Below are 13372 nucleotides of genomic sequence, written 5' to 3'. Positions count from 1 at the left end.
ATATGATTCAGTCTCATGGTGAATGGCGCTACTGTCTGCCCTTAGATAATCATGATTACTAAGGACCTAAAATTGTTTCTAGTAGTGTTGGAGGACAGAGATTCATCATTCCAACAACTCATCCCCAGTGGGTCAGGTGGGTACTGAAGATTTGAATATGAAGATAATAGACATGAATAAAGAAAGGTCTCCCTCCTCTGACTTCTACATTTCCTGTACCAATTTCAATATGGGAAACTGAATGGGGAAATGTCAATGTTTATCCACCACCCCCCTTTTGTCAGAAAACCTTTAACAGTCATTTATGGGGCCTGTCTTTCCTGGGGGTCACAGACCTCAAGTGTCTGGCAAAATTTAGGTTTCTTTCTTCTGGCCAGTGGGATTATTTCTTTCCATTTTTGTCTACTGTCTTTTTGGCTTAGAAGAGCATATGAGGTCATACCCTAACTTTTCCGAGATTTACCTTGCAACAACATCTGATAATTAGGTAACACTGACACTTATGCTAATTTAAACCCAAACATCCTGCTTTCTGATGGATTTGAGCTGAAGAGTCTCCTGTTTCATGTTTCTAGTGGAGTCTAGAAAGGACTAGACTCCTTTCTTAATGTTCATTTCATGTGTGTATATAGACATGTGTGGGTTTTGTGATTATATGTTACACATACTTACATATGTGATATATGTGTAATAATATGTGATATATATATTCATATCAAATATTCACATATCTAAAGATTTAAACACATATTTAAATATTTACATATTTAACTATGCAAATAATTTATACATATGCATATATAACATATGTAAATAGAATATTTATATGTGTCTAGTTCAGGACACAGTAAATGCTTAAAGGTTATGAGCAACCATCCAATTAGCTAGATGAATTATGTTTCAAAAATGAGGAATGCTTCAGTCCCTCTGTTATCCTCTGTTGGTCAAGAAACAGACAAGGGAGTAACAGTGTAAGAGTACCATTAAATAATACCATTAGGACCATTTAGTGGCCAGGACCTTTGCAACATTTTATGACATTAATTTGCTCAGCCAATACTTAGTCTACAGGCTTTGTCTCATAGTTTCATATTTGTAGAGCCTGAAAAGATGAAGGATTTAAATAAGTATATGTCCTGGATAAGAGTTTCCCCTGGATTGACACAGTAACAAGGACACCTCTGCTTCCATGTGACCATACATAGGAAGATTTCTTGGTTAGTAGTGGAGTTAGAGAGCCAAGTCCCAACTGGTACATGTAGAACATAACTCCTGTACCTAAGGCTGGGGGATCATTGCTGAAGAGAGAGTGAAAACATTGTTACAGCCTGAACATCAGGGAGTTTGCTGTGAGATTGTGACTCCTAGGAATGTCAGAAGCTCCACCCACAGAGTCTCACCAACCTGACTGAACATAAGTTGAACAAGGACAATGGCAATAGACATATCAACATGGATAGGGGAAAGCTCATGATGTCTCCACCCTACACAAAGCAGTACAGTAAACATAGGAATGATCCAAGTGGGAGAACACTCTTTCCCATGGAAGAACACACCATATTGTCATCTCTGAAAAACATACATACAAGTAACATTACACAGGCTGAGCAGGTTGTATTTATGTATTCAAGAATTTATATATACACTAAACATACATACAAAGTGAAAATTGACGTAATTGTATTATAACTTCAAAACATAAGATCATCATCATCATCTTTGGGGCTGTGTATATAGTTCTTTGGTACAAGGCATGCCTAGCACCACACAAGGTAGGGCGCTCAAAGACACATCACAAAATTTTTAAAAAATGAGCACTTTTTCCTCCCTCTAGCCAGGGCTTTTCATGTTTGGCTGCATGGGAGACATCCACAAAATATTATAATCTGCCAAATTCAGTCTCACGCCCTGAACAATATCCCGCTAACTAGTCTGAGTATCAGCAGCTTTTAGAAGTTCACAGGAGAATCTAGTGAGCCCTTAGACTTGCAATCCCCCCACCCCCCACCGACTAAACTGCCCACATGGCCTGCATTTCTATCCTTTGTAATATTCAACAGTTCCTTTGACCACTACACAACAAAATAATGCTGAGTCTCTTCACTATACTAGGCAAATCTCACATAAAATAGAGCAGGCCCCCAACGTGGAGTAGAGTCTTCTGACTAGATTTGTTTTAAAAGAAGAAACCACCAAACAGAAGAGGCACAGGAGTAGTATAAAAGTAATTGTGGATTAATATTAGTGATTCCCTGGCCCCTGAAGTCAAAGCTTGATTCTCTATTGTTCCATCTCATTGATGTTATTCAAGTCCTGTGAGTACTAGAGGGATGTAAAATAGTCAGGAGGATGCTTGGGGTTTCAGTCTGCTGTGTTCAAAGTGCAGGGGTTCTAAATCACTCTCTCTCACTCTCTCTCTCTCTCTCTCTCTCTCTCTCTCTCTCTCTCTCTCTCTCTCACGTATATACAAAATCTGCTATTAGTTAAATCACTGCTATGCAAACATATTTTTTGTTTTGTTTTGTTTTCTGTCCAGAACTAAAATAAACACAGATATATGTTATATTGGCAATTTAGTGATGTGGACCATAGATTTCACTGCCCATTGGGATAACCTGAGGAGGTCCATTAACTATGGACACCAAATCCAAGCAGACAGCAAATAAATGATATGCCTTCTACAAAAGAACCAGACACTATTACTTCCCCAACCCTGAAGGGGGTTCAATCTTGAGCCACTAAGGACCTGTGCTGGTGGAAGATTTGTCATTCTGTACACATCAATTTTCCAGTGAAAATCCATGGTCATTTTACCTACAAGAAAAGAGCTTACTTAATCTTCTTAAATAGAAATAAAACTTTCTTTTTAACCAATTAACACAGTCTTCATCCAATACCTTTATTACATTTGTGGTCCCTCTTAAAACAATGAATCAAAACAACAACAACAACACTCCTATATGTATCATTGTTTATACATACTACCTACTTTACAACTACAAGCCAAAGAAAACACAAAGAGAACAAATGTTTGCTAAGCAAGTGTGGTAAAAATTTACGAAATATGCTTGGTCATTAAATGGTCTTAATTAAGACTTTTAATGATGTCACCACATAGCTACAGCAAGTCTCTGCCTGTTTTTATACCAACAGACCATGAATAATGTACTGGTAACATTCCTCATTTTTAGAAGGCCTAATCACCTGGACACTTGGGTGGGATCTTTTGCACTCTTTAAGTCATTAATGTATCCTGACTATAAATAAATAATAGCCGATAGCCTTTCATATAGAAGTTTCCTTTTAAAAATTACTCATTCTTTTTCCATTTTTTCATAGGATGAAGGATGAAGTCAAGTTTACTTACTTGAGTAGAGACAGGTGACACAGGAGATCCAGAGCCAAACAGAGCACGAGGCACTAAATTGATCATCTAACTGAAGCTACAACTTAGAAAAGAAAGAGCTTGGATCTGGAGTTGCTATCAAAGTAAGACAACTAGGCTAGCGAGACAGAGGTGGGGGGGAATCCCACATGGCAGAAATAAGGTGTGTGGTTTTGAGGCTGAGTTGTGCTATAGTCCATGTCTCCTAAGACATGCTGAAATTGAGTGTTACAGTTTTCTCTCTGAAAAAAAAAATCAAAATTTCATCATTTAGTTTTCTACCTAAAATTGTTCTGTGTTTCTCATTGAACAATAATCTATAACGTAAACCTTAGTCCACATGGGGTAGGAGATATGGCTTAACAGGCTCCCTATTCTCAGACCACTGGCATTTCTGTGGTCAAACGTTCTGTTCCCGTCTGACCCATTATGGATGAGCCATCAGTATGATAAAGTTTTATTCTTCTGGGTCAGCAGAAACAATTATGGACCTGTAGTCCCAATGGTTATCTAAGGATAGACAGTAGAGCTGTCTAATATGAGGCTGAATCATAGAGTAACTAGAAATATGATGTCATGGGACAATTGTTTGGAAGAAACTAAAGCAAGAAAGACACTTCGAAGATGGTTCAGCGAGAGCTGATGATGACTCTTACCACCAGGAAAAGAAACTGGGCTCCCCAATTACCTTCATAATTTAGTTAGGAAAAAAATCCCCTAATTTGGGAGTCAACTGTTTATTAACACAAACAATAACAAGCAAAGAATGCTGCATGTGAGGACAGCAACCACTCAGCAGGGTATAAAAGGGGACATGGGCAGGGAGACTCCCACTTCCAAACCTTCCAACCCACCTTGTTGTAAACCTACCAAGAACCTCCACCTCTAACACCATGGTCAGCTCCTGTTGTGGCTCTGTCTGCTCTGAGGAGGGCTGTGGCCAAGGCTGCTGCCAGCCCAGCTGCTGCCAGACCACCTGCTGTAGGACCACCTGCTGCCGCCCCAGCTGCTGTGTGTCCAGCTGCTGCAGACCCCAGTGCTGCCAGTCTGTGTGCTGCCAGCCCACCTGCTGTCGCCCCAGCTGTTGCATTTCTAGCTGCTGCAGGCCTTCCTGCTGCCGCCCTAGCTGCTGTGTGTCCAGCTGCTGCAGGCCTCAGTGCTGCCAGTCTGTGTGCTGCCAGCCCACCTGCTGCCGCCCCAGCTGCTGCATTTCCAGCTGCTGCAGACCTTCCTGCTGCCGCCCCAGCTGCTGTGTGTCCAGCTGCTGCAGGCCCTCTTGCTGCATCTCCAGCTGCTGTCGCCCCTGCTGTCGTCCCTGCTGTGGTAGTTCTAGCTGTTGTGGATCCAGCTGCTGCCGCCCCACCTGTTGCATTTCTAGCTGCTGCAGGCCTTCTTGCTGCCGCCCCAGCTGTTGTGTGTCCAGCTGCTGCAGACCCCAGTGCTGCATCTCCAGCTGCTGCCGCCCCACCTGTTGCCAGACCACCTGCTGCCGCCCAGCATGCTCTAGTGGCTCTTGCTGCTGAGAACCATCACCCACAGTCTCCTGTTCTTCATCACCCCACCATTCCTATTGTAGACCATTTGTGAGCTGAACCCAAGATGCCAGTCAAAGGCTCTATTCCAACTGATAATGATTTTGGGTCCCAAATATATTGTCCCTATTCCTGCATGTTTATCAACTGTCTCTAAAATAATCACAAGTTTACATTTTCTCCTAAATCTGTAAAGTTTGGCCTTATCCCCATAGACAAATTTGTTCTTTACCATATTCCTAAAAATGGACATTCTCTTATATATTAAATAAATCTGAATTTTGTAGGCACACAAATATATATCTTGTCTCTTTATTTGTCCTCTTAGATTATTTTCCTCATCTATCAAGTTCTGAAGCTGATTTTTTAAGTACAAAGACAGGTGTGCCAACACTGCCCCCATGGCACAGCTCCTCCTATACAGATAGATGCTTTCATAGAACAAATGCATGGTCCTCTGTGCTGAGAACTTTCTCTGGTTGAAGAGGCAGCAGTAGGTAGGAGATTGAAGAGTTCTCATAGTGAGGGGGTAGGGTGAGCACAAGCCCTTACTCACTCAGTCGAGTGACCATGCATCCCACAGCTTTCCCTGGGTCTTCGGTGGCATGAAACCCAGCTGCTACTGGAGGTGTTCTGCTCACACCTGTCCTGCTGACTTATGTCCCCAAGGACAAGCAGCCTAACACCTGTGTTCCCAACCCCAGTGTCCCTTCCCTCTCACAGAGCTCTAATGTACTACAGAGAGTTCTATGGGCTCAGGATCATGTCTTGATTTTTGCTTCACTGAACTGTAAATCTCCTGAACATACTGCCTATTATTTATTGATTATACCATTTTTCAGTTCTTTAACATTTGAGTTTTAATATATATTCTGGATATTGATTTTTCTGGGCAATGAATAGGTGCTAATGATTTTTCTTTTTCCAGTCTATCTCTGAATTCTGTAATTTATTTTTTGATGAGATCTATCATTTTGTTTTTATATTTTTTTCTCTTGTGGTTTCTACTTTTCAACTTTGGCGTTAAATGTTTTATCCATTCTGAGTGAGTATTTGTCTGGGGGAAGGACAAAGATTAATTCCAGTAGCCTACACGTGAATCTCCTGTTTTCCTAACACAAGTTGCAAAAGGGACCCTCAGTGCTGGAGGGCCTGCCAGGACAGGGTCAGGTACTGATGTAGGACAGAGCATTGGAGGAAGGCCAAAAGCTGATGACCTCCAACCTTTAACTCTCTGTTATGTTGGAGACCCAAAAGCTGATGGCTTCTAGAAATTTTACTCTTTCTTGCTATTCTGGAGCCAAGCTATGATGACTTCTGGCATTTAACTCCTGCTGATAGCAGCAGGGGATTAATGACAGTCTCTTTTCTCTCTGAGTCAGTGACCTCTTGCTGACCAGGCAAGAGGCTCGGTGTTCATTAACCCTTGCTAAGCCAGAGAGCAAAGCAAAGAAAAGAAAGTCAGGCCCATGCACAGACACATGCGCGCGCGCGCACACACACACACACACACACACACACAGAGTGGATGAAGCAGAAAAGGTTATACCTCCATTTTATTGTTGTTCTTAGTTTTTATATTTTCTCAGAATAGTTAATCACGTATTTTTAAAAGTATTTTTACATTCAATAAGTTCATAGTAAGTATAAGGCAATATCATGTCATAGTTCAATAATGTTTAGGGAGTTACAGCAGAATTGTTTACATGTCTTTACCTTAAGACTAGTAGCCAACTAATCATTCATTATCTGTTTTCTGGCTTCACAAGTTCATTTTAAGTTTAAAGTAATAATTTTTATGTCGTAAGTTAGCACAATTTTGTCAAGAGACAAATTATCTGCCTCGTGTCTTAGTATTTGGAAATCGTGGATAGATAAACTAGTCTTTCATTTATTTTCTACTTTTACACTTACAATAAATTTCCCATTCCCATTTTATGACCTTTAGTTACCAGATAATGGCCTCATTCCTAATCTAGAAGGAATGTTTTCCGAGACTTATTCTGAGCCTGTTTTCTTTTCCTAGTGCAATTAGCCCATGACACATGAAGTTTTACAGAGCTCTACTTGGAGCTTTTATTCTACAAGGGGTTTGAAATTACTTGTATCAATTTAGGAGTTCTAAGAAATTGTTATCAGAAATTATGAAATCATCAATTTTTCTACACAGCATTATCACATGAAAGTACATCTGCATGATTCTGCAGCAGATCTGTCCAACACAGTATGTAAATAACCAGAAAATCATTAAGCTACTGGCAGAAAGGGCATATCAGCAGCAAGAAACAATCCTGGGATGAAGTCTCCGTGGACTTTGCCTCCACAGCACACCCATCTCAGTCATGCAAAACAGTGAGCTTTCTCCAGAAAACTCACTTGTTTGCCGAAGCCTCTCCTAGATGGCTTCTGACATCCCTTCCCCCAAATCTGTTCATAGCAACTTTATTAAAACTCAGAAGGTGTGGGCTATTTCTGGATCTGCTATTACACTTCATAGATCTACATATTCATTCTTCTTATGTTGTACTTTTCTGTTACTGTTACCATCCCTCTAGAGGGCAATTAGAGGCTGCGTATGATGCCTCCTACAACTAATTCAATGGGAATGAAAACAGTAAATCAATGCCAGCAATGAAAGGCCCAAATCTTCCCCTTCAAATAAACTACCAAATCCTACAATTATATGGATTTTTTTAAAATGAAATTTTCCTTGGGTGTTTGTAAAGCAATTCTAAAATTTAGGAGAGAAGAGAAGACAGGAAGGAAGGAAGGAAGGAAGGAAGGAAGGAAGGAAGGAAGGAAGGAAGGGAAGAAAGGAAGAAAGAAAGAAAGAAAGAAAGAAAGAAAGAAAGAAAGAAAGAAAGAAAGAAGGAAGAAAGGAAGGAAGGAAGGAAAGGAAGAAAGGAAGAAAGAAAGAAAGAAAGAAAGAAAGAAAGAAAGAAAGAAAGAAGGAAGGAAGGAAGGAAAGGAAGAAAGGAAGAAAGAAAGAAAGAAAGAAAGAAAGAAAGAAAGAAGGAAGGAAGGAAGGAAGGAAGGAAAGGAAGGAAGGAAGGAAGGAAGAGAGAGGAAGAAAGAAAGAAAGAAAGAAAGAAAGAAGAGAAAGAAAGAAGAAAGGAAGAAAGAGATAGATAGATAGATAGATAGATAGATAAAGGGGGGAGAGATAGAGACAGACAGACAGACAGATACACACACACACACACACACACACACACACACACAGAACAAAGTTTCAGGAATAGACAAAGCAATTTTGAGTATAAAGACATTTTGTTTTGTGCTTGTCTTCTATTCTGATGTCAGCATTTTAAAAAGTATGTCCAACTGTTGGGGGAAATGGCTACAAATGCTGTGTTTAAGGAATTTTATATCTAAGCTGTCAGGGGAGGAATATTGAAAGCAAGCAAATCAATGTCTTGAGCTACAGGATATTGTCTGTAAGTGTTCAAACTTTAGCAGACAAGCTCTCAGGAAATCAGATTAACAGGGCAGCACTCAAACTTTTAAAGAGTATTAAGTCACAAAAAGCAAAACCAGAAGGAGAAATTTTGATTTAATTGAAAATAGTTATTTTTCATACAATATATTCTAATTTTGGATTTCCCTCTCCCAATTCCTTCCAAATCCTCCTCAAATCCCGACCCATCAAAACTCACACCCCTCTTCCTTTCTTCCTTTCCTTCCTTCCTTCCTTCCTTCCTTCCTTTCTTTCTTTCTTTCTTTCTTTCTTTCTTTCTTTCTTTCTTCCTTTCTTTCTTTCTTTCTTTCTTTCTTTCTCTTAATAAGCAAGCAGGAATCTAGCAAATTAATACAAAAAGTAAGATAAAATAAAAAATGTGGAATAAGATGGTACCAAAAAAGGAGAAAAATAGCCACAGAACAAGCACAAGAAACATATATAGATAGACACACACACACACACACAAACATAAAACACACACACATAGACATAAAATTCCATAAGTACAGAAACCCTAGCATGCATGCAAATGCCTATAAGGAGAAAAATAAAGAAATCAAAATGAAAATACTGCTTACACAAATTATTTAGACAAGGAACCTCCAAAAATGCCACTGAGTTCGTTTTGTGTTAGCCATCTACTGTTGGGTACAGGGCATGCCTTTAGAAGTGGTTTGTATACTTGGTGAACCCTATATAAGTTGTGTGAATAAGTGAACCCTGTAAGTCCCACATCAGAATCTAGGAAACTGAGCTTTGTATAAAAGAAGAGAAATAGCCCAGATACCAGTCACCTAATCTGTGTATCTAGCCCTGACACTAGTTATTAATTTTGTTTCATACCAGGTAAATTTTAGCAAAAAAATATATGGTTCAGCTTCTTCTGTTTAGTGGTTTCTTCTTTTAAAGCAAACCCAGTCATCAGGCTCCATGTTGACCCATTCTCATTAGTGTGGGTCTCTCCTGGTGGCTGTGAGATCTTCCTGTGTTCATGAAGAGGCTTAGCATTATTTCATTGTACTCAAAGTAACTGTTTAATATTACAATTGGCACAAATGCAGGTGATGTGGGCAGTTTGATGGGGTACTTTCTTTTTTCCCCCATTAATAAATTTATTTATTTACTTTTCATTCCAATTGCACCCCCCCCCCTCCTCTCAGACCTCATTTTACTCACCCCTTCTTTTCTCGGAAGGAGGAGAGGAGACTTTTCTGGGTACCATCCTACTCTGGTGCTTCAAGTAAGTACAGGACTAGGTACATCCTCCCCCACTGAGGCCAAACAGGACAGTCCAGTGAGGGGAACAGGATTCACAGGAAGGCAACAGAGTCAGGGACGCAGCCCCATCTACAGTTGTTGGGGGATCTGCATGAAGACCAAGCTGTACATTTTCTATGTGCAGGGTGCCTAGGTCCAGCACGTGTATGCTCTTAGTTTTGGTGGTTCAGTCTCTGGGATTCCCCCAAGGATCCAGGCTAGTTTAATCTTGTGATTCTTCTGGAGACCCTATCCTTTTGCATCCCTCAGTCCTTCTCCAAACTCAAAATGGCTAACCAGTGACTGGTCTAACTTCATCCCATGGGCAAGAACCAATCCCTGACACTACTAATAATACTCTGTTATACTTGCAGATAGGAGCTTAACATAACTGTCCTCTCAGAGGGACTACCCAGCATCTGACTGAAAGAGATGCAGAGACCCACAGCCAAATGTTAGGCAGAGCTCCAGGAGTCTAGTAGCAGATTTTCAAGTCTAAGGAAGGCTTCACTGGGATTACTTGTGGATTTATAAAAATTGCTGATAATCAGACTAGTTAGAAGTATTTGACAGTTTGTAATACTCTGCAGATGTTTCTCATATATATATATATATATATATATATATATATATATATATATATATATATATATATTCATTTTCTCCCAATTGGATCATTCCTAAGTTCCCTATCGTGTTTTGTGTAGGGTTGAGACATCATGAGCTTTCCCCTATCCTTGTTAACATGTCTATTGCTGTGGTTCTTGTTCAACTTATGTTCAGCCACTTGGGGAGACTCTATGGGTGAAGCTTCTGACAGTCCTAGGAGTCACAATCTCACAGCAACCTCCCTGATGCTCAGGCTGTAACAATGTTTTCACTCTCTCTTCAGCAATGATCCCCCAGCCTTAGGTACAGGAGTTATGTTCTACATGTACCAGTTGGGACTGGGCTCTCTAACTCCACTACTAACCAAGAAATCTTCCTATGTATGGTCACGTGGAAGCAGAGGTGTCCTTGTTACTGTGTCAATCCAGGGGAAACTCTCATCCAGGACATATACTTATTTAAATCCTTCATCTTTTCAGGCTCTACAAATATGAGACTATGAGACAAAGCCTGTAGACTAAATATTGGCTGAGCAAATTAATGTCATAAAAATATTGCAAATGTCTTGGGCACTAAATGATCCTAACTAAGAAACTTAATGCTGTGATTGTACTCTTTCTCCGTGTCTGTCTGCTTCTTGACCAAGAGAGGAGAGAAGAGGGACTGAAGCATTCCTCACTTTGAAAGGTTATTCATCTAGTTAATTGAATGGTTGCTTGTGCTCTTTAAGCATTTACTGTGTCCAACAATAGATACATATAAATATCCTATTTACATATGCGATATATGCATACATATATCATATATATCATACGTAGATCACACATATTTCACACATGTAAGTTTTGTGATATATAATCACAAAACTGACACATGTGTATAGTTATATGTAGTAATATAAAGCAAAATGAACTTTAAGAAATGAATCCATCATTGGAAACATGAAACAGGAGAGTCTCAAGCTCAGAAACCATGAGGAAGCAGGACATTTGGTTTAAACTAGCATAAGTGGTAGTGCCACATAATTATCAAATGTTAAAAAGTAAGTCTTGGAAAAATCAGCGTATGATTGTATAGCTTCTGAGAGTTTGACAAAAATGGAGAAAAATTTCCCACAGGCCAGAGCTGAGAAACCTGAACTTTGTGAGACACTTGAGCTCTGTGACCCACAGCAATGTGACCCATAAATGACTAATAAAGATTTTCTGGCAAAAAAAGGGGGGGGGTGGATAAACACTGACATTTCCCCATTCAGTTCCCATATTGAAATTGGTACAGGAAATGTAGGAGTCAGAGGAGGGAGACCTTTCTTTATTCATGTCTATTATCTTCATATTCAAATCCTCAGTACCCACCTGACCCACTGTGGATGAGTTGTTGGAATGATGAATCTCTGTCCTCCAACACTACTAGAAACAATTTTAGGTCCTTAGTAATCATGATTATCTAAGGGCAGACAGTAGCGCCATTCACCATGAGACTGAATCATATAATGACTAGACACACAAGATCATGTGACAGTTGGAAGAAATTGAGGCAGGAAAGACACTTAGGAGATGCTTCATCAAGAGCTGATGGTGACTCTTAACCCAGGAAAAGAAACTGTGTTTTCCATCTACCTTGATAATTTAGCCAGGAAATGGAACTTGCCTAATTTGATAACCACATGTTTATTAACACAAACAATAACAAGGAAAGAATGCTGCATGTGAGGACAGCAGCCCCTCAGCAGGGTATAAAAGGGGACATGGGCAGGGAGACTCTCACTTCCAAACCTTCCAACCCACCTTGTTGTAAACCTACCAAGAACCTCCACCTCTAACACCATGGTCAGTTCCTGTTGTGGCTCTGTCTGCTCTGAGGAGGGCTGTGGCCAAGGCTGCTGCCAGCCCAGCTGCTGCCAGACCACCTGCTGTAGGACCACCTGCTGCCGCCCCAGCTGCTGTGTGTCCAGCTGCTGCAGACCCCAGTGCTGCCAGTCTGTGTGCTGCCAGCCCACCTGCTGTCGCCCCAGCTGCTGCATTTCTAGCTGTTGTAGACCTTGCTGCCGCCCCACCTGCTGTGTGTCCAGCTGCTGCAGGCCTTCTTGCTGCATTTCTAGCTGCTGTAGGCCTTCCTGCTGCCGCCCCAGCTGCTGTGTGTCCAGCTGCTGCAGGCCTCAGTGCTGCCAGTCTCTGTGCTGCCAGCCCACCTGCTGCCGCCCCAGCTGTTGCATTTCTAGCTGCTGCAGGCCTTCCTGCTGCCGCCCTAGCTGCTGTGTGTCCAGCTGCTGCAGGCCCTCTTGCTGCATCTCCAGCTGCTGTCGCCCCTGCTGTGGTAGTTCTAGTTGTTGTGGATCCAGCTGCTGTCGCCCAAGCTGTTGCATTTCTAGCTGCTGCAGGCCTTCTTGCTGCCGCCCTAGCTGCTGTGTATCCAGCTGCTGCCGCCCCAGTTGCTGTGTGTCCAGCTGCTGCAGACCCCAGTGCTGCCAGTCTCTGTGCTGCCAGCCCACTTGCTGCCGCCCCAGCTGCTGCCGCCCCAGCTGTTGCATTTCTAGCTGCTGCAGACCTTCTTGCTGCCGCCCCAGCTGCTGTGTGTCCAGCTGCTGCAGGCCCCAGTGCTGTATCTCCAGTTGCTGCCGCCCGACCTGTTGCGAGACCACTTGCTGCAGAACCACCTGTTGTCGCCCAGCATGCTCTAGTGGTTCTTGCTGCTGAACCCCGTCACCCATGGTCTCTCCTGTTCTTCATCACCCTCCACTTGTGATGTAAAGCATTCATGAGATGAACCCCAAGATCCCAATCATAGCCCTTGTTCCAAGTTGATAGTGATTCTAGCCTCCAAATGTACTTAACTGCCGCCGGCCTTCTTAGTATGTCTTTACAACATGAAACACGTTTCTGTCTTCTCTGACATCTCTAAACTCTCACCTTCACTCAATAGGATACTTTGTTGTCTGCCATATTTTAAAAAAAAAATGGATATTCTCTTTATGTGTTAAATAAATATAAAATTGCAGTTATGCAAATATAAAGACACCATGTTTCCTTGTTTCTTCTCAATTGGTCCTCCCCATCTCTGAACTTCTATTAGACCATCTATAAATAACAAATGGATTGCAACAGGTTACTTTTAGTATCTCCACTCTGT

At 41.4% G+C, this 13372-nt stretch overlaps 2 protein-coding genes across 2 annotated transcripts; both read left to right on the top strand.

Moving 5' to 3' along the window:
- The first annotated feature begins 4278 nt into the window (after nt 1–4278).
- Nucleotides 4279–4908, top strand: Krtap4-8 (keratin associated protein 4-8). The gene has a single exon (NM_001085547.2). The coding sequence runs from the start codon at nt 4279–4281 to the stop codon at nt 4906–4908; it is 630 nt and encodes a 209-aa protein (NP_001079016.1).
- A 7100-nt stretch (nt 4909–12008) lies between these two features.
- Nucleotides 12009–13208, top strand: Gm11595 (predicted gene 11595). Its single transcript, NM_001126322.1, has one exon. It carries the CDS (start codon nt 12070–12072, stop codon nt 12937–12939), a length of 870 nt encoding a protein of 289 aa, NP_001119794.1. The 5' UTR covers nt 12009–12069; the 3' UTR covers nt 12940–13208.
- The last annotated feature ends 164 nt before the right edge of the window (nt 13209–13372 follow it).

Source organism: Mus musculus, chromosome 11, assembly GCF_000001635.26.
Source record: "Mus musculus strain C57BL/6J chromosome 11, GRCm38.p6 C57BL/6J".
Classification (NCBI taxonomy): Eukaryota; Metazoa; Chordata; class Mammalia; order Rodentia; family Muridae; genus Mus; species Mus musculus.
Note: the sequence above shows the minus strand (reverse complement) of the source record. Positions and strands in the feature narration are given on the sequence as shown.